The sequence below is a fragment of the Dermacentor albipictus genome, chromosome 1, assembly GCF_038994185.2.
Source record: "Dermacentor albipictus isolate Rhodes 1998 colony chromosome 1, USDA_Dalb.pri_finalv2, whole genome shotgun sequence".
NCBI lineage: Eukaryota > Metazoa > Arthropoda > Arachnida > Ixodida > Ixodidae > Dermacentor > Dermacentor albipictus.
In genome coordinates this window covers 522,471,170-522,492,402 of record NC_091821.1, presented here as the reverse complement: position 1 = coordinate 522,492,402, position 21,233 = coordinate 522,471,170, and the positions used below count along the sequence as shown (strand labels likewise).

General features: G+C 47.9%; 1 protein-coding gene across 2 annotated transcripts in view; it reads left to right on the top strand.

The window, feature by feature from the left end:
- The window catches only part of LOC135908148 (uncharacterized), a 453,412-nt gene that overhangs the window by 152,384 nt on the left and 279,795 nt on the right, over window positions 1–21,233 (top strand). For both annotated transcript variants that reach the window (XM_070532647.1, XM_065439905.2), the window contains exon 4: window positions 4,462–4,662. In XM_070532647.1, coding sequence (XP_070388748.1) covers window positions 4,462–4,662 — 201 coding nt within the window. The remainder of the gene's footprint in view (window positions 1–4,461; window positions 4,663–21,233) is intronic.

Below are 21,233 nucleotides of genomic sequence, written 5' to 3'. Positions count from 1 at the left end.
TTTTTAAAAGTGGTACAACACATTATTTTGAAAAACATGTGTTCTTGCCCTTGGGCCTGAGATGTCTTTACGCCCCAAGTATGACAAGCCTAATTCAATGGCGCGTTACAGGTCCCGGGGCCACAGGGGTGTGTGCCATTGAGCTTGGATCCCATCTGCACAATCACCAACATCGGCCCACATGATGATTTCTTCCTGTAAACATCTCAGACATAGTTTGAACGCGACTGAGTTAAGGAGCTGCCGGTGTCGTTAAGAAATTCCGGTGTCAGCGGCGTTGGCCGTGAGTGATATATCCTGGAAGGTAGTTCATAAATATAAACAACTTGCAAGATGGGCTGGGTGGGAATCAAATCAGGGTATCTGGAGTGTGAAACGGAGACGCTACCACTCAGCCATGAGTTCGATGGTTCAAACTGGAAAAAAGCGCCTCTAGTGAATGCGGTGTTGCCTTAGAAACGTCCCGCAGAAATTTATACTGTGGTATATATCGATTATTAGGAGCATATAAATCATAGAAGTCACAGTTGAAGGAGTAGGGAAGTACGTTTCCGCTACATTTCCTCTGCGCTTGGCACACACGCAGAGACATCTTGCGGCAAACACAGAGCACCCCCTCTTCGCAGTGTACGGCCCTACCCCAACAGGTGGCGCGCCACTAGACCGCTCACCCTTCGTCTCGACCAGAGCATGCCGAGCGAATGGGTGGGCGGTGCGAACGGGGTGCGATAATGCTATCGCGTTCCACTCTTGAAGCCGAAGCTTAAACATGCTCTAATTTCTTTCCATAACCTAGCCACAGACATCTTCGCTGTCAAATTATTTCGAAAAGGGACAGTGGCCAGGGCTCCCGGCTCGGCTGCGGGAGGTGCGTGGTTCCTTCCCACCATCGTACACCAACCGGTTCATAAGACGGTTACAAGCAGTTGCCGGCCGGGTATCTAGCTTTCCAAGTGTACGTAGCTCGAGAGAACTTCGTTCAGAGCACTCTACTTGCAGTGCAAAAACTAAGGCAACGAAATAAAAATATCTGTGGATCACGCGCACTGTGGAAATCGAGGTAACGAAGCTTTGTTTGACGATAATTAGCGGTTATGTTCGTGGCGAATGCGTAGTTTCTTCAGCGTTTAGTTCATTACGACTATGGTGAGTTCATGCTAAACGTTACCTTGCGTGCACCACTGCTCTTTGTCTGCATAGTCCACAGAACACACCGGGAGACGTGTTTGCTTGAAAAGTTATTGTGCGTCATTGATCATAAACTCAGAGTGCCGAGCATTATCATTGCCTCATATGGCACATCGCATCGTAGCAGAAGTGCTACATTTTTATATAATTATGAGGCTGTGCTTTGCTCATATATTTTATTTGTACGTACACATTGTATACATCACGGTCTGCACAACGTTTCGCGGTGTAGCCAAGACGCTCCTGTTCCACGCGACGCTTCTTTCTGGTCTAGGTGTCCTCAGCGTTAGGTGCACACTTTGGAGCTATTTTGGTGGCACGCTTACGTACTCCTTCTGCAGACGCGGCCAGCACGCTTTTCAAACGCCAGCGCCATGCCCTCCCTTCAGGCTATGGACGATTGTACTGTTTACACTATCACAGCCCAGCACACAACTTCCACAGCCCAGTGCCTGAATTTTCGTTCCATATGAAAGAAATCACAGCTCGTGCCATATTGAAAAACTGGGAAAAGCTGCCACGGCACCGCTAGCCTGGGTGCGTGGAGGCGAGCTTCATCTGGTGACGTTGAAAGGAACTCAGATGTGCGCGCGAGCATGGATGGATGGATGGATACTATGAGCATCCCCTTCGGAACGGGGCGGTGGGTTGCCCCACCAACCAACTGTCATTAAATTGCCTAATGTCCTGCCTGTAATAAAAAGGGAAAAAGTAAAATGAAAAGAACTCGCGATGAATTCGCATAACTAAAAATTCTGGACCCCTATTGTGAACATTTTTATTGCTCGTCTCCGTTGTTTGTCGTTTCCCTACTTTTGTTCCACCAATCTTCCAATCCCCGCTTACTAATCTCTACGGCGGACATGTTTACCTTCTCCCGGTTCTCGCTGAACCGCAGGACATCAAAGAGGCCAGAGATGCCAGAATCGACCACTGGGTAGATATCGTCATATTATAATAAAACACGCTGCCTCGTTTCTCTATCTTTGCGGTAGCAAGCACGTTCTTCTTCTTCCTGCTTATATCTCGCTTTATAAGCGCGTGTTATAAGGCTTAAAAGTAATGGTTGCATTACCTCGCGTTTGCTCCCTCACCCAATCTGCCCTCTTAACACGTAACGTTACACCCACATTCTTCTTTCCATAGCTAGTTGCGTCGCCCTCAATTTAAGTACAACCCTTTTCGTAAGCCTCCAGGTTTTTGCCCCGTACATGAGTACTGGTAAGACACAGCTCTTATACACTTTTCTCTTGAAGAATAATGGAAACCTGTTGCTCATAATGTGAGAATGCCTGCCAGACGCATCCCAGCCCGTTCTAATTCTTCGGATTGTTTCAGTCTCATGATTCGGATGCACAGTTACTGCCCGCCCTAAGTAAACGTATTCCCCTACCGTTTCCTGTGCCTCGCTACCTATTGTAAACTGCTGTTGACGTCTTCATAGAAGCTTTCGTCCTCCTGGTCATCATTGCTAGATGTAGAGTCGTAGGCCTGTACGACCTTCAATTCGTACCTCTTATTAGGTTTCACAACACGCCCTGCCACCCTCTCGTTAATGCTTTAGAATTCCTGTATGTTACCAGCTATATCCTTATTATTCAGGAATCGGACTCCTAGTTCTCGTCTTTCCGCTAAGCCCTGGTAGCACAAGATGTGGGCGCTTTTTAGCGCTGTATATCTTTCTTTTGTCCTCCTAACCTCAGTGAGCCCTAATATATTCCATTCACTGCCCCCTAATTTCTCCAATAGCACTGCTAGACTCACCTCACTAGCTAACGTTCTAGCGTTAAACGTTGCCAGGTTCAGATTCCAATGGGGGCCTGTCCGGATCCAGAGATTCGTAGCATCCTCTTCTGCGTCACAGCTCTCACCACCACCGTGGCCACTTGCTTTGCAGCTGCTGAGAACTGTGGGCCGTGGTATGATTGTTGTGTTCATATAGGAGATTGTGGCCAAGTACTGCACCAGGGTGGCCAGTCCTGATTTGGTGAGGGAACGCATGACCGGCTCTATTCACTGGGGTCAGGCTACACTCCAGACCTGTTTATGCAATTTTGTCAACATGGGGATTTCTTTTAGTCCGGTACAAAATTGCGCCGCACGGGGAATCGAACCACGGTCCTCTTGCATGCGAGGCGGATGCTCTATCTCTACGCCATCGCTGAGTACTGTTCGACTTTATTATGGCACTCGCTTGCCAAGGCCGCCCATGAGCCTGGTGGTGCGCCAATGCAGTATGACGAAGAAGGATTGACTTCGGTTAATGGACAACAGCGGTATAGCAACGACGGCATTACAATAATGATATGGCAAGTCTTAAATTACGATGATGGTGTAACTAAAACTGAGTGACGCCAAAGACAAGAGATCTACGAGTGTCAAAGCGATGGTATGACGACAGCCGCATTACAAAACTCGAATGACGACGATGGCTCGTCCATGCCGGCATGGTGACGACAATATGACTACGAATGAACGATGGCGATTGTCTAATGACGACATAATTGCGATGCTCACGTAATGACGACTGTATGATTAAGCATGTAGGACGACAATAGCGTTACAATGACAACATGACGTGAGTCGGATAAGAAAGCTGGAATGATGAAGATGTAACTACCACGATGACGTCACGACCATGATCACATGCCTAGTGTCTGAAGCTACCAGGAATTCAAGCCACTTGATCGGTGTACAATACGTGAGGACAATGGCACGACAAGACCCGGATCACGAAACTGTAATGACAACGATTGAACTGCGACGGCATTACGAACATACGGACTGGCTCACGCTGGTAGAAATGCGGGCCGCTGGGTCCGCGTGAGAGGCTAGTTAGATATATAGGTAAATAGATTCAAAATTGCTGAAGTAGGCCTCCACGGCCTTTAATTGCATATTAACGTATTCGCATTCACGGCTGATGAAAAGCGGTTAGGTATCCTCGCATTCTTTATGCACATTTCGCTTTCTAAGCAAGCAAAACGCTATCAAAGGCAAAAAATTGTTCCTTACTTCAAATAATGAGTGAATGAACACAAACTGCTTCACTTTACCGTTAGAGTTAGGCATCGCTAGCGGAGACTGCGAGCATGGGCGGATTGACTGCGTAGAGAGGGAACCAGAACAAAAGAAATCCGATAGCGGTCATGCCACAGATATGGAGTTGCGGACGCACGCCACATGGCAAAGTCATGTTAGATCACTGTAAATTGTGCTTACAGCGAGCCACATATGCCTCGATTTATCGTCTCACTGTTTTGTCATCCCCAGCATGCTAGTGCAGGGCGCCAGCAGCGTGAACAAGCTGCTGCAGTGGCTCCGACGGGGCGGTTACCCACCCAACACATGGCCCATGCCGGCCCCTTCCAAACTCCCACTGAGACCCGCCGCCCAGATGGTCCTCGACACCGTCGTGCGCTTGCAGCCCGCGCAGGTGCTCCGGGCAGCCCTGGCTGTATCGGCCGCATATCGGTGAGTGCCGCCACGGAGCGTTTAAATGCTTGTATGCTTCGTAGCGGCCTTCGCGCAATTTCGCTGCTGTAAATCATCATCATCAGCCTGGTTACGCCCACTGCAGGGCAAAGGCCTCTCCCATACTTGTCCAACAACCCCGGTCATGTACTAAATGTGGCCATGCCGTCCCTGCAAACTTCCTAATCTTATCCGCCCACCTAACGTTCTGCCGCCCCCCCCTACGCTTCCCTTCCCTTGGAATCCAGTCCGTAAACCTTAATGACCATCGGTTATCTTCCCTCCTTATTACACGTCCTGCCGATGCCCATTTCTTTTTCTCGATTTCAACTAAGATATTATTAACTCGCGTTTGTTCCTTCACCCAATCTGCTCTTTTCTTATCCCTTAACGTCACACCAGTCATTCTTCTTTCCATAACTCGTTGCGTCGTCCTCAATTTGAGAAGAACCCTTTTCGTAAGCCTCCAGGTTTCTGCCCCGTAGGTGAGTACTGGTAAGACACAGCTATTATACACTTTTCTCTTGAGGGATAACGGCAACCTGCTGTTCATGATCTGAGAATGCCTGCCAAACGCACCCCAGCCCACTGCTATTTTTCCTATTATTTCCGTCTCATGATCCGGACCCGCCGTCACTACCTGCCCTACGTAGATGTATTCCCTTACCAGTTCCAGTGCCTTGCTACCTATTGTGAATTGCTGTTCTCTTCCGAGACTGTTAAACTATACTTTAGTTTTCTGCAGATTAATTTTTAGACCCACTGTTCTGCTTTGCCTCTCCAGGTCAGTGAGCATGCATTCATCATTCATCATTCATCATTCATCATGATGCATTCATCATTCATCATTCATCAGTGAGCATGCAATATCATCAGTGAATCGCAAGTTACTAAGGTATTCTCCATTAACTGTTATCCCCATTTCTTCCCAATCCATGTCTCTGAATACCTCCTGTAAACACACTGTGAATAGCATTGTAGAGATCGTATCTCCCTGCCTGACACCTTTCATTACTGGGATTTTGTTGCTTTCTTTATGGAGGACTACGGTGGCTGTGGAGCCGCTATAGATATCTTTGAGTATTTTTACATACGGCTCATCTACACCCTGATTCCCTAATGCCTCCATGATTGCTGAGGTTTCGACAGAATCAAACGCTTTCTCGTAATCAATGAAAGCTATATATTAGGGTTGGTTATATTCCGCACATTTCTCTATCACCTGATTGATAGTGTGAGTATGGTGTATGGTTGAGTAGCCTTTACGGAATGCTGCCTGGTCCTTTGCTTGACAGAAGTCTAAGGTGTTCTTGATTCTATTTGCGATTACCTTAGTAAATAGTTTGTAGGCAACGGACAGTAAGCTGATCGGTCTATAATTTTTCAAGTCTTTGGCGTCCCCTTTCTTATGGATTAGGATTATGTTAGCGTTCTTCCAAGATTCCGGTACGCTTGAGGTCATGAGGCATAGCGTATACAGGGTGGCCAGTTTCTCTAGAACAATCTGCCCACCATCTTTCAACAAATCTGCTGTTACCTGATCCTCCCTAGCTGCCTTCCCCCTTTGCATATCTCCCAAGGCTTTCTTTACTTCATCCGGCATTACCTGTGGGATTTCGAATTCCTCTAGACTATTTTCTCTTCCATTATCATTGTGAGTGTCACTGGTACTGTATAAATCTCTATGAAACTCCTTAGCCACTTGAACTATCTCATCCATATTAGTAATGATATTGCCGGCTTTGTCTCTTAGCGCACACATCTCATTCTTGCCAATTTCTAGTTTCTTCTTCACTGTTCTTAGGCTTCCTCCGCTCCTGAGAGCATGTTAAATTCTATCCATAATATACTTCCTTATGTCAGCTGTCTTACGCTTGTTAACTTCGAAAGTTCTGCCAGTTCTATTCTAGCTGTAGGGTTACAGGCTTTCATACATTGGCGTTTCATGATCAGATCTTTCGTCGCCAGCGATAGTTTACTGGTATCCTGCCTAACGGAGTTACCACCGACTTCCATTGCACACTCCTTAATGATGCCCACAAGATTGTTCGTTCATTGCTTCAAGACTAAGGTCCTCTTCCTGAGTTAAAGCGTAATACCTGTTCAGTAGCTTGATCTGGAATTGCTCTGTTTTCCCTCTTACCGCTAACTCATTGATCGGCTTCTTATGTACCAGTTTCTTCCGTTCCCTCCTCAGGTCTAGGCTAATTCAAGTTCTTACCATCCTGTGGTCACTGCAGCGCACCTTGCCGAGCACGTCCACAACTTGTATGATGCCAAGGTTAGCGCAGAGTATGAAGTCTATTTCATTTCTAGTCTCGCCGTGCGGGCTCTCCCACGTCCACTTTCGGCTATCCCGCTTGCGGAAGAAGGTATTCATTATCCACATATAATTTTGTTCCGCAAGCTCTACTAATAACTCCCCCCTGCGATTCCTAGTGCTTATGCCATATTCCCCCACTGCCTTGTCTCCAGCCTGCTTCTTGCCACCTTGGCATTGAAGTCACCCATCAGCATAGTGTATTTAGTTTTCACTCTACCCATCGCCGATTCCACGTCTTCATAGAAGCTGTCGACTTTCTGGTCATCATGACTGGATGTAGGGGCGTAGACCAGTACAACCTTCATTTTGTCCCTCTAATTAAATTTCACAACAAGACCTGGCACCCTCTCGTTAATGCTATAGAATTCCTGTATGCTACCAGCTATATTCTTATTAATAAGGAATCCCACTCGTAGATCTCTTCTCTCCGGTAACCCCCGGTAGCCCAGTACGTGCCCAATTTTTAGCACTATATATGCTTCTTTTGACCTCCTAACTTAGTAATTCGTTGAAAAAATTGCATACACAGGCCTGGAGTGCAACCTGATCCCGGTGACCAGAACCGCTAATACACTCCCTCACCAGAGCTGGATAGGCCACCCTGGTGCGATCGTCGGGCACAATGTCCTATATGAATACAACGATCAAATCACCGCCCTCAGTACCCAGCAGCTGCGAAGCAATGGACAACAGCGGTGGTGAGACTTGTGACGAAGCAGAGGGTGCTAAGAATACCTGGGTGCGGACAGGGGGCCATTGGAATCTGAACCTGGCAACGTTCAACACTAAAACGTTATCTAGTGAGGCGAGTCTAGCAGTGCTATTGGAGGCATTAGCGGGCAGTAAATTGCATATAATATGGCTCAGTGAGGTTAGGAGGACAAAAGAAGCATATACAGTGCAAAAAGCGAGGACGACCCCTGGTACCGGCACTTAGTGGAGAGACGAGAGCTAGGAGTCGAATTTCTGAATAATAAGGATATAGTTGGTAACATACAGGAATCCTATAGCATTAAGGAGTGGGTGGCAGGTCTTGTGAAATTAACAAGAGGTACAAAATGAAGGTCGTACAGGTCTGCGTTACTACATCCAGTATGATGGCCTGGAAGTCGAAGGCTTCTATAAAGACGCGGAATCGGCGATGGGTAAAGTCAAAACGCAATACACAATACTAATGGGTGACTTCAATGCCAGGGTAGGCAAGGAGCATGCTGGAGACAAGTCAGTGAGGAAATATGGCAAGAGTTATGGACTAGCAGGAGAGAGTTATCAGTAGAGTTCGCAGAACAGAATAATTTCCGGATATTGAATACCTTCTACGGCCAGCGGGATAACCGAAAGTGGACGCAGAGGAGCCCTAATGGAGACACAATATATAAATAATATGCGGACAATGAATACCTTCTTCCACAAGCGGGACAGCCGAAAGTAGACGTGGAGGAACTCGAACGGCGAGACTGGAAATGAAATAGACTTCATATTCTGCGCTAACCTTGGCATCATACAAGATGTGGACGTGCTCAGCAAGGTGTGCTGCAGTGACCATAGAATGGTAAGATGTCGAATTAGCCTAGACTTGAAGAGGAAGCGGAAGAAACTCATACATAAGAAGCCGATCAATGAGTTACCAGTAAGAAGGGAAATAGAGGAATTCCTGACCAAGCTAGAGAAGTAGTATTTGGCTTTAGCTCGGGAAGAGGCCCTTGTGTTGAAGCAATGAACGGCAATCTTATGGGCATCGTTTAGGAATGTGCGATAGAAGTTTGTGGTAACTTCGTTAGAGAGGATATCAGTAAGCTATCGCAGGAGACGAAAGAGCTGATTAGGAAAGGCTAATGTATGAAAACTTCTAACCCTACAGCTAGAATAAAACAGGTAGAACTTTCCAAGTTAATCAACAAGCGTAACATAGCTGACATAAGGAAGTATATTATGGATAGTAGCGAGCATGCTCTCACGAACGGAGCGAGCGTAAAAGCCATGAAGAAGAAAGTAGTAATAGGCAATAATCAAATGTATGCGTTAAGGGACAAAGCCAGTAATATCGCTACTAATATGGATGAGGTAGTTCCAGTGGCTGAGGAGTTCTAGAGAGATTTATATAGTGCTAGTGGCACCCACGGAGATTATAGAAGAGGGAATAGTCTAGAGGAATTTCACATCCCACAAGTAACGCTGGAAGAAGTATAGAAAGCCTTGGGAGCTATGCAAAGGGAGAAGGCCGCTGGGAAGGATCAGGTTACAGCATATTTGTTGCAGGATGGTGGGCAGATTGTTATAGAAAAACAGTCCTCCCTTTATACGGAATGCCTAATGACCTCGAGCGTACCGGAACCTTGGCAGAACGCCAACATAATCTTTATCCATAAGGAAAGGGACGGGAAAGACTTGAAAAATAATAGACCGATCAGTTCACTATCCGTTGTCTACAAACTATTTACTACGGTAATCGGAAATAGACTGGCGAACACCTTAGAACTCTGCCAACCAAAGGCTCAGGCAAGGTTTGGTAAAGGCTACTCAACAACACACCATATTCACACTATCAATGAGGCGATACAGAAATGGGCGGAATATGACCAACCCTTATAGATAGCTTTCATGGATTGCGAAAATGCGTTTGATTCAGTCGAAACCTCAGCAGTCATGCAGCTTTTACGGAATCAGGGTGTAGAGGAGCCGTATGTAAAAATACTGAAAGATATCTATAGCGGCTCCACAGCCAACGCAGCCCTCCAAAAGAAAGCAAGTAAATCCCAATAAGCAAGGGCATCAAGCAGAGAGATACGATCTCTCCAATGCTATTCACAGCGTGTTTAGAGGAGGTATTCAGAGACCTGGATAGGGAAGAATTGGGGATATAATATAATGGACAATACCTTAGTAACTTGCGATTCGCTGATGATATTGCCTTGCTTAGAAACTAAGGGGACCAATTGCAATGCATGCTCACTGACCTGAGAGGCAATGCAGAAGGGTGGTTCTAAAAATTAATCTGCAGAAGAATGAAGTAGTGTTTAGCAGTCTCAGAAGAGAACAGCAATTTACAACAGATAGAGAGACACTGGAAGTGGTAAGGGAATACATCTACTTAGGGCAGGTAGTGATGGCGGATCCGGATGATGAGACGGAAATAATCAGATGAATAAGAATAGTCTGGGGTGCGTTTGGCAGGCATTCTCTGATCATGAACAGCAGGTTGCCATTATCCCTCGAGAGAAAAGTGTATAATAGCTGTGTCTTACCAGTATTCACTCAGGGAGCGGAAACCTGGAGGCTTATGAAAAGGGTTCTACTTAAATTGAGGACGACGCAATGAGCTATGGAAAAAGGAATAATGCGTGTAACGTTAACGAATAAGAAGAGAGCCGATTCTGTGAGGGAACGAATGTGAGTTCATGACATCTTAGTTGAAATCAAGAAAAAAAAATGGGCATGGGCAGGACATGTAAGGAGGAGGGAAGATAACGGATGGTCATTAAGGGTTACGGACGGGATTTCAAAGGAATGGAAGCGTAGCAGAAGGCGACCGAAAGTAGGGTGTGCGGATGAGATTAAGAAGTGTGCAGGGACAACATGGCCACAATTAGCACATCACCGGGTAGTTGGAAAAGTATGGAAGATGCCTTCGACCTGCAGTAGGCGTAGCGAGGCTGATGAAGATTAGGATGATGATGATGATCAATTGGTGATGCCTAATGGTTGCCTTTTTCAATCTGGAACTCCGTACCCGGACTCTTCCTCCCATCTTGGCCATGCTAGCGACGTGCCTCAGCAAGGTGCCCCTGTACCACCGGTGGTCGCCTGCTCCGGAGTGTGAAGGCAGCGAGAACCTGTCATTTTCAAGGGCACCGACGCGCTCGATGTTGAGGGCTCGCTCACTTCGTATGAGCGGTGAGCGCCCACAATAAATGGGATGATGGCGACAAACTCAGCAACGTCAACTTTTACCTGGTGGACGTGGCACAGCTGTGGTTCCCCAACCACGAAGCTGATTTTGCCAGCTGGCTGTCCTTTAAAACCAGCTTCGTCAAAGTCTTCGGCGGACCCGCTGTTCCCAAGCTCCGCATAGAACAATGCCTATGCGCTGGCGACTTGCAATCTGGCGAGAATTTTATGTCCTACATACAGGATACTGTCAACCTCTGCCGTAGCATCAACCCTGCTCTGTCCGAATCTTACTAAATCCGACACATAATGAAGCGGATCGAGTGCAACACCTTCCTAGTGCTCATTGCCAAAAATCCCCAATCAGTCATAGACGTCGTCAGCTCTGCAAGAGCTACGTTGAGTTGCTCAAACAGCGCATTTCTACATGATTCCGTAGCTCTGGCACGGCCAACACGTAACCACTGTCCGCGCTGCTGCTATTGACACCTCAATCAATGCAGCAAATAGAGCAGTTTGTCCGATGAGTGACACGACAATTGTCACTTGCTCCCCACGTCCCGATCTCCGCGCAGGCGCTTGCTCCCACGCTACAAGCCATAGAGGAGCAAATTTCTGAGGCACTGCCTATTTCCTACCACCATGCACTTGTTTCCGCTCCTCTGGCCTATGCTGAAGTCCAACGCAGGCAGTCACCAGCAATGGCTCTGGGCACGGATACTGGTCGATCTGCGAATGACTTCTACGCTGTGTGTGCACCATGCGTCCGAACCCGCCACCTTTTCGCCGTCCCGTACTGCCATCCACTCATCCTTGGCGCACTCCGGACAACTGCTACTTATGTTGCCTACCTTGCCATTTCGCTCATTTCTGCCGTTGTCATGACTTCCGTACTAGTGAGGGCGAAGAACATCAAGGATAATTACGTCGTGAGCCACCACACCTGATTTCTTCCCACAGAAATATGGGCACCTGCTCACCGAATCGGCGTGACTACAGCACACGTCGGTCGCTCTGCCCACGTCCGCGTTCACTTCCTCTCAAGCTTAGTCGCCGCCCATCCGTTCAAGCGGAGAACTAGCTATCGCAGTTCCGGATGCAAGAATTGCACTTGTGTCGACAACTTCAGGGCCTCGATTTCTCCCTGTGAACGAAAGAACCGTGAATACCGAAGGTGCTTCTTCGCGAGCACTCGTTGATACTGGACACGCTGTGTCTCTTAGTGGAGAACTGTGCCTCAAGTTAGAAAAGATCGCGATTCCGCATTCCCACGTCTCTCTGTGGAGCGCAGCGGAGCCCAACATTCAACCTTCGTTGGCGTACACAGCTTGCCTTGTCATTCAGGACACTTTGTACTTAGTCTAATATGTCGTTTTTTTTCACCATGTTCACAATACGTTATTTTTGGTTGGGATTTTCTTGCTACTAACCACGCCGTTGTTGACTGTGCGGGTGCCGAACTTGAGTTATCGCCGATGTGTGAGGCCTCGATTGACCACCTTCTTCTCGAGTGGTCGCCGACGCGGACATTTACGTACCTCCTTTGTCTTCTGTTCTTCTACCACTTTCTTGCGGCTATGCTCCCTCTTTTAAAACGCTGTTTGCGCCCTCGGAAGCCTTCACCTCTCGCAAGAATTTCCTCCTCCCTTCGGCAGTTCTCGCAGTCGAAAACTCTTGCAGCGCCATTTATTTCACAAATCGGTTTTCTTTCGTAGTCAACTTATTCCTTGGTGAATGTATAGGTCGGCTTGACGATATTGATTCCGTGTACTCTATTCAACTGCCTGATGAAACGTTTAGTCGTCTCATCGACAGCCTCACTCCTGGGACCACCACCGATTCGCCCTCCTTGGAGGCCTTACTCCCGTCAGTTGTAGTAGAGTTGACTGTTGGGCTAGTTGGTCGTCCATATTTGAAGTAGTAGCTTAGCGCAAATAAAACCACGAACACAAGGGAGACAGACAAGGACAAGCGCTACTCACAACTGTTTATTGGAAAGGAAGGATGGTGCATATATATATATCCTCTTGTCACGCATGCGCCTACCAAGCAGAAGTGAAGCCGGAACATGCACATCAAAGGCGATCGCGCAAGAAGTTAAATTCGGCATCCAGTAATGTGATAGAAGGCTCACTCACACATCTATCTCTATTCTTCTTGATAAAGAAGGCCTCAAGAGCGAGCCTGGAAGACGCGTTGCCGCTCCTGCCAAGAATAGTTGTCTCTGAAAATCGAGCGTCGCAACCACACGCGGTAACATGAGCCACCAAATGTGCGCCCTTATCCTCTTTTTTCTTTAGTTTTTGCGCATGTTCCCTTAAACGGTCATTCACACAACGCTCAGTTTGACCAATGTAGAGCTGCCCACAAGGGTGCAAGGGAATTGCATAAACAACCCCTCTGGAGCACTCAACAAAGGGCTTCTCATGCCTCGTGCGGCAGCCCCGCCTGCTCTTGCAGCAAACTCGAGAACACAGCTTCGAAAGCTTGTTGGGCGCAGAGAAAACCAGAGGTATACCATGACGGTTAGCAACCTTTTTAAGGTTGTGTGACACCTTGTGTACATAAGGAATAACCCCTGGTCTTACCTTCTGTCGTTCGACTTCTGCGCTCACCCTTCATGCTCCTAGCTTTACTTTTTGCAGAAGAGACTCTGCTATGGCATTGACGACCGTCAAAGGGAAACCAGCTGCCAAAAGGCGTCCAACTTGGTTTGCAAAACTAGACCGCATTTGGTGTGCGCACGATTTCCGCAAAGCCGATTCCAAGCAAAGATTACCAACTGCTCGCTTCACCACTTTAGAGTGTGCGGAATCGTATGGCAGCAATTGCTTCATGGCTCGCGGTTGATAGGACCAGCAGACGTGGCCAACTTCAAAAGACGGTTTTAAATCAAAGAACTGCAGGCCTGTGTCATCAGGAAGTTCATGGGTAAAAACAAGCCCTTGGCCTTGGTTGTTAAAAGCGTCTAAAATAAAAGCAGGGGATGTAAAGTAACCCTTATTGTTTAAAAGCACGAGAAAATCATCAACATACCTAAAAACTTTTAAAACGTGCCCCCCATTAAAAATCTGCCCTAAAGACCTATCAATAAAAGACAAAAAAATGTCGCACAAAATAGGAGCAACACAAGACCCAATACACACTCCCCGGCGTTGCAGATATGGCTGCTCGTTGTAAAAAATAAAAGTCACACTTAAATAAAACTCAAGCAATGTTAGAAAGCTGTCCACTGAAAGGCCCGCCGAGTTCTGGAAGTCGACCACGTCGTTGTATTCAATACATTCCCTTAAGAAAACGAGAAGCTTGTCCTGAGGAATTGAATAGAATAGATCTTCTACGTCAACGGAAAAACCATACTTAATGCCGTCATTGCGTAATGTCGTGTGTATTGGGTCTTGTGTTGCTCCTATTTTGTGCGACATTTTTTTGTCTTTTATTGATAGGTCTTTAGAGCAGGTTTTTAATGGGGGGCAGGTTTTAAAAGTTTTTAGGTATGTTGATGATTTTCTAGTGCTTTTAAACAATAAGGGTGACTTTACATCCCCTGCTTTTATTTTAGACGCTTTTAACAACCAAGGCCAACGGCTTGTTTTTACCCATGAACTTCCTGACGACACAGGCCTGCAGTTCTTAGATTTAAAACTGTCTTTTGAAATTGGCCACGTCTGCTGGTTCTATCAACCGCGAGCCATGAAGCAATTGCTGCCATACGATTCCGCACACTCTAAAGTGGTGAAGCGAGCAGTTGGTAATCTTTGCTTGGAATCGGCTTTGCGGAAATCGTGCGCACACCAAATGCGGTCTAGTTTTGCAAACCAAGTTGGACGCCTTTTGGCAGCTGGTTTCCCTTTGACGGTCGTCAATGCCATAGCAGAGTCTCTTCTGCAAAAAGTAAAGCTTGGAGCACGAAGGGCGAGCGCAGAAGTTGAACGACAGAAGGTAAGACCAGAGGTTATTCCCTATGTACACAAGGTGTCACACAACCTTAAAAAGGTTGCTAACCGTCATGGTATACCTCTGGCTTTCTCTGCGCCCAACAAGCTTTCGAAGCTGTGTTCTCGAGTTTGCTGCAAGAGCAGGCGGGGCTGCCGCACGAGGTATGAGAAGCCCTTTGTTGAGTGCTCCAGAGGGGTTGTTCATGCAATTCCCTTGCCCCCTTGTGGGCAGCTCTACATTGGTCAAACTGAGCGTTGTGTGAATGACCGTTTAAGGGAACATGCGCAAAAACTAAAGAAAAAAGAGGATAAGGGCTCACATTTGGTGGCTCATGTTACCGCGTGTGGTTGCGACGCTCGATTTTCAGAGACAACTATTCTTGGCAGGAGCGGCAACGCGTCTTCCAGGCTCGCTCTTGAGGCCTTCTTTATCAAGAAGAATAGAGATAGATGTGTGAGTGAGCCTTCTATCACATTACTGGATGCCGAATTTAACTTCTTGCGCGATCGCCTTTGATGTGCATGTTCCGGCTTCACTTCTGCTTGGTAGGCGCATGCGTGACAAGAGGATATATATATATATGCACCATCCTTCCTTTCCAATAAACAGTTGTGAGTAGCGCTTGTCCTTGTCTGTCTCCCTTGTGTTCGTGTTTTTTTTTTGCGCTAAGCTACTACTTCCCGTCAGTTGACTCAGAACTTCCGCCTGCCTAGCGTACCCAACTCTTGTGGCTGCTTGAATGCTTTCGGATGTCATTTCATCATAAGCAATCTTCCTTGGGCGCCACATCGGCCATCGTTCACCACATTCACGCCAGTACTCATGCACCCTTACGCCAGGGTCTATACCGAGTTTCTCACGCTGAAGGCCGCGTCATTGATGTATAAGACAACGACATGCTTCATCGTGACGTTATTCAGCCATCACACAGCCCTTGGGCCTCCCCAGGTGGGCTAGTGAAGAAAAGAGACGGTAGCATCAGATTGTGCGTTGATTGTAGGCGCCTTAACAAGATCACGCGACAAGATACCGATCCACTGCCCAGAATTGACGATGCTCTCGACTGCTTACAAGGCGCAGAGTTCTTTTCCTCTTTGGACTTTCAATCTGGGCACTAGCACGTTCCTATGAATAAAACTGACCGGCCCAAGACTGTGTTTGTAACATCGGATGATCTATACGAGTTTAAGATGATGCTGTTAGGCCTTTGTAATCTGCATGTCACCTTCGAACGTCTCATGGACAACATTCTTAGGGGCGTCAAATTGCACACGTATCTTTGCTACCTAGAAGACGTTGTAGTCTTTTTGAAGGGCATTGGCTCTCATTTAACCCGCCTCGCAAGCGTCCTGACTTGCCTTCCACAAGCGGGACTGCAACTTAAATTGGAGAAGGGCCACTTTGCCACCCGCCGGCTTACCCTCTTAGGCCATGTTGTCGGAAAGGATGGTGTCCTTCCCAACTCTACAAAGCTTCGCGCCATCGCCGAGTTCCCCAGGGCGCCTGCGTTCAAAGAGCTCCGTAGCTTTAGAGGGCTGTGTTCGTACTTTCGCCGATTCGTGCATAATTTTATGTCCATAATCGTACCCTTAACACAGCTGCTTGCAAACTCCAAGGCAGCTCGGCGTGGTCTACCGCTTCTGAAGACGCGTTTGCCACATTATGCCATATTTTGATAACCCCACCTATTCCACGCCACTGTGAACCGGGCGCTCTTACCGAAATCGACACGGACGTTTGTGGAGTCGGCTTCGGCGCTATTTTTGCCGAGCGTAGGTCTGGCTTCGAAGAGTACGTCGTCTCTTACGCCAGCTGCCCTCTCACCAAAGCGGAAACGAACTATTCGAAAGCTGAAAAAGAATGTCTTGCAATCGTGCTATCACCGAATTTCGACCTTACTTATGTGACCGCCGTCCATTCGAGGACGTGACTGATCGGCCTTGTGCTGGTTGCCGTCATTAAAAAACCCATTTGGTCACCTACCTCGTTGAACGCTTCCTCTACAAAACTATGACATCCATGTTGTCTACCGCTCACGCCGTATGCATTCGGAGTCCAACGCTCTTTCACACTCACCACTGCACGATGAGCATGGTACTCTGTCTGACTCCAGCTCCGATTGTTCGTCTCTTTCATTTGCCGACATGCCAGCAATGCAACTCAGGGATCCTTGGATAGCCTCTCTTCTAAAGTATTTATCTCAACCGTCAGCGTGCACAACCGACCCCTCGCTTCGCCGTAGTGCTTGTCACTTTTCCATCCATGAAATGCTCCTGTACCGCCGCAACAGCATACAGGATGGCCGTAAGTGGTTAATAGTGATTCCTCGCAAGTTACATTTTGACATATGTGCGTCTTTTCATGCGCATCGGCAATGCGCCCATGCCTCTTTACTAAGATGCATGCACGATTACGGCTTCGGTACTACTACCATGGCCTACCATGGCGGCACCAGAGGGGGCACCTCACCGCCTCAGCCCTTGCTAATGCAACCGGTGTCTACGAGCTGCCACAAGAACTTCAAGTTGGCGAAAGTCTTCACTGCGCACTTTTCCTGCTACCGCCAACGACACGACAGCCGTCAACCCTCATCTCGTCTGGAGACAAGGAACAATCAGCACGGAAGCAAACCCATATCTACAAATACCACCCTCGCCAGATGTCAGTTTGGGGCACCTCAGCGCAAGGAACTCGTTCACGCAAATGCCCTTTTTCCTGCAGGCTGCCGTTCTTTGGGCCACTGCGGCCTCAGCCCTTGCTGGCACTTCCGGTGTCGTTATTGTGGACGGCATCTACGAGCTGCCACAAGAACTTCAAGTTGGCGAAAGTCTTCACGGAGCAGTTTTCCTGCTAGCACCAACGTCAGCAGTCAACCCCTCTCTATAACCTGGCCAAAAGGAACAATCAGCATGGAAGCAAACCCGTATCTACATATACCGCCCTCGCCGGACGCCAGTTTGGGGCACACCACCGCAAGGAACTCGGTCACGCAAATAACCTTTTTTGTGCAGGTTAGTTAACTGCCACACGCATCTTGCTCTTGTTTTAGCGATCGCTTCTTGTTTGTGGTGGCGCGCCCGCTCGACATGCTTGACCGCTGGCGTATTGTACTTGGCGAGCTATTGTGTTCAATTGCTATTAATGATCATGTTGTGTGCTTATTATTTATGTTATCTGGAGACATTGAGGTGAGCTCCGGTCCTAATCACCATGATCATCATCAGCCTGATTACGCCCATTGCAGGACAAAGGCCTCTCCCATACTTCTCCAACTACCCCGTTCATTTACTAATTGTGGCCATGTTGTTAATTATTATTATACTAATTAACCTCATCCGGCCACCTAACATTCTGCCGCCCCTTGCTACGCTTCTCTTCCTTTGGAATCCAGTCCCTAACCCTTATGACCATAGGTTATCTTCGCTCCTCATTACATGTCCTGCTCATGCCCATTTCTTTTTCTTGATTTCAACTAAGATGTCATTACCTCGCGTTTGTTCCCTCACCCAATGTGCACTTTTCGTATCCCTTACCTTTACGCCTATCATTCTTCTTTCCACAGCTCGTTGCGTCATCCTGAATTTAAGTCGAACCCTTTTCGTAAGCCTCCAGCTTTCGGCCCCGTACGTGAGTACTGGTAAGACACAGCTGTTATACACTTTTGCATTGAGGGATAATGGCAACCTGCCGTTCACGACCTGAGAATGCCTGCCAAACGCACCCCAGCCCATTCTTATTCTTCTGATTATTTCAGTCTCATGATCCGGATCCGCAGTCACAAGCTGTCCAAAGTAGATGTATTCCCTTACCACTTCCATTACTTCGCTACCTATCGTAAACTGCTGTCCTCTTCCGAGGCTGTTAAACATTATTTTAGTTTTCTGCAGATCAATCTTTAGACCCACCCTTATGCTTTGCATCTCCAGGCCAGTGAGCATGCACTGCAGGTAACCAGTCCCCTTAGTTACTAAGCAAGGTAATATCATCAGCGAATCGCAAGTAACTTAGGTATTGTCCATTAACTCTTATCCCCAATTCTTCGCAATCCAAGTGTCTGAATACCTCCTGTAAACACACTTTGAATAGCATTCGAGAGATTGTATCTCCCTCCCTGACGCCTTTTTGTTGGGATTTTGATGCTTTCTTTATGGAGGACTACAGTGGCTGTGGAGCCGCTATAGATATCCTTCAGTATGTTGAGATTTGGCTCGTCTACACCCTGATTCCGTAATGCCTCCATGACTGCTGAGGTTTCGACTGAATCAAACGCTTTCTGGTAACCAATGAAAGCTATTGCCACGTGGTCGCGACGTCAAAGAACACAGTAGCAATACTGTGAAAGACAAAACTAGCTTTTATTGGGTGAACCTGTGCCCAAAAAACAGGCTACACCTAAAGCACAACGAGAGTGGCGAACACAGTTGGCGATCGTCGAAAATCTGATCAGCTGGTCCAGACAAATCGTTGGCACCCACGTGCCTTCCAGAAAGTTCTACACAATTCGCGTCATGCGATGAAATCAAATAACACAAGGTTCGGCGACAAACGACAGCGGATAGAAGCATCGATAACTTTCCAGAAACTTCGGATATATGCAGGCGCGTCTCGCGCTGTGCGATAACATTCCTTAGGCGGCGAAACGCGGTCGCCCGATAAATATAAGTACATGTGTCAATACTTCCCTCTTAAAAAGCATCGACCTGATGCTGCAAAAGAATGAAAGAAATAAAGAAGCACTCGTAGCAAAGCGTCCGTAAAAAGGTTTAAGACGCACCACGTGGACCACTTTAGATCATGCGCGGCGCCGCTGTGAATGCGAAATACCGTCTGGCATGACCTGATTGTGATGTGCGCCAATACGTCGGATGACTCTGTAGGGTACGAAATAGCGTCGCAATAGTTTCTCACTCAGTCCTCGTCGGCGTATCGGGGTCCATACCCAAACACTTTCGCCGGGCTGGTACTCGATGAAGCGTCGTCAGATGTTGTAGTGTCGGCTGTCGGTACGCTGCTCGTTCTTGATATGTAGGCGGGCGAGCTGTCAGGCTTCTTCGGCGCGCTGGAGATAGGTAGCGACGTCAAGAATCCACTCGTCAGTGACGTGCGCCAGCATGGCGTCGAACATCGTCGTCGGGTTCCTACCGTAAACCAACTTGAACGGCGTGATCGTTGTTGTTTCTTGCACCGCCGTGTTGTAGCCGAATGTTACATACGGCAGGACCACGTCCCACGTCTTGTGCTCAACTTCAACGTACATCGCTAGCATCTCGGTGAGTGTATTGTTCAGGCGCTCCGTGAGACCATTCGCTTGCGGATAGTAAGCAGTTGTCCTCCTGTGGCTTGTCTGGCTATATTGCAGAATGGCTTTGGTGAGCTCTGCTATATAAGCCGCTCCTCTCTCGGTGATGAGGACTTCAGGGGCACCATGTCGCAGCAGGATCTTCTCGATGAAAAATTTCGCCACTGCGGCGTCGCTGCCTTTTGGTAGAGCTTTAGTTTCAGCGAAGCGGGTGAGATAGTTCGTCGCCATGACTATCCAGTTATTCCCGGATGTTGACGTCGGATACGACACCAACAAATCCATCCCAATCTGTTGGAGTGGTTGACGAGGAGGTTCGATCGGCTGTAGTAACCCTGCTGGCCTTGTCGGTGGTGTTTTGCGTCATTGACAGTCTCGGCATGTCTTGACTTAACGGGCGACGTCGGCGGTCAGACGAGGCCAGTAATACCTTTCCTGTATCCTCGACAGCATCCAGGAGAATCCGAGGTGCCCAGTGGTGGGATCGTCATGTAAGGCGTGCAGTACTTCTGGACGCAGCGCTGACGGTACAAGAAGGTAGCTGGCGATGACTGGTGAGAAGATCTTCTTCACAAGCAGGTTGTTTTGCAGCGTGAACGAAGACAACCTGCGCCTTAACGCCCTAGGGACAACGTCGGTGTTCCCTTCCAAATACTCGATGAGGCTTTTTAGCTCCGAGTCTGCTCGCTGCTGTTTAGTCAAGTCTTCCGCGCTTATTATTCCCAGGAAGGAGTCGTCGTCCTCGTCGTTTAGCGGCGGGAGATCGATGGCGGCGCGTGATAAGCAGTCGGCGTCAGAGTGTTTTCTTCCAGACTTGTATATTACGGTGACGTCATATTCTTGCAGTCTGGTGCTCCACCGCGCCAGCCGCCATGAAGGGTCCTCTAAATTAGGTAGCCAACAGAACGCGTGATGGTCGCTGACGACGTTGAATGGACTGCCATAGAGGTAAGGGCTGAATTTCGCTGTAGCCCAAAATAATGGCGAGGCATTCCTTTTCAGCCGTAGAGTAATTGCCTTCCGCTTTTGTCAGTGACCGGCTAGCATAAGATACAACCCATTCGAGTCCGTCTTTCCTCTGGACTAGGATGGAACCGAGGCCTTGGATACTGGCGTCAGTGT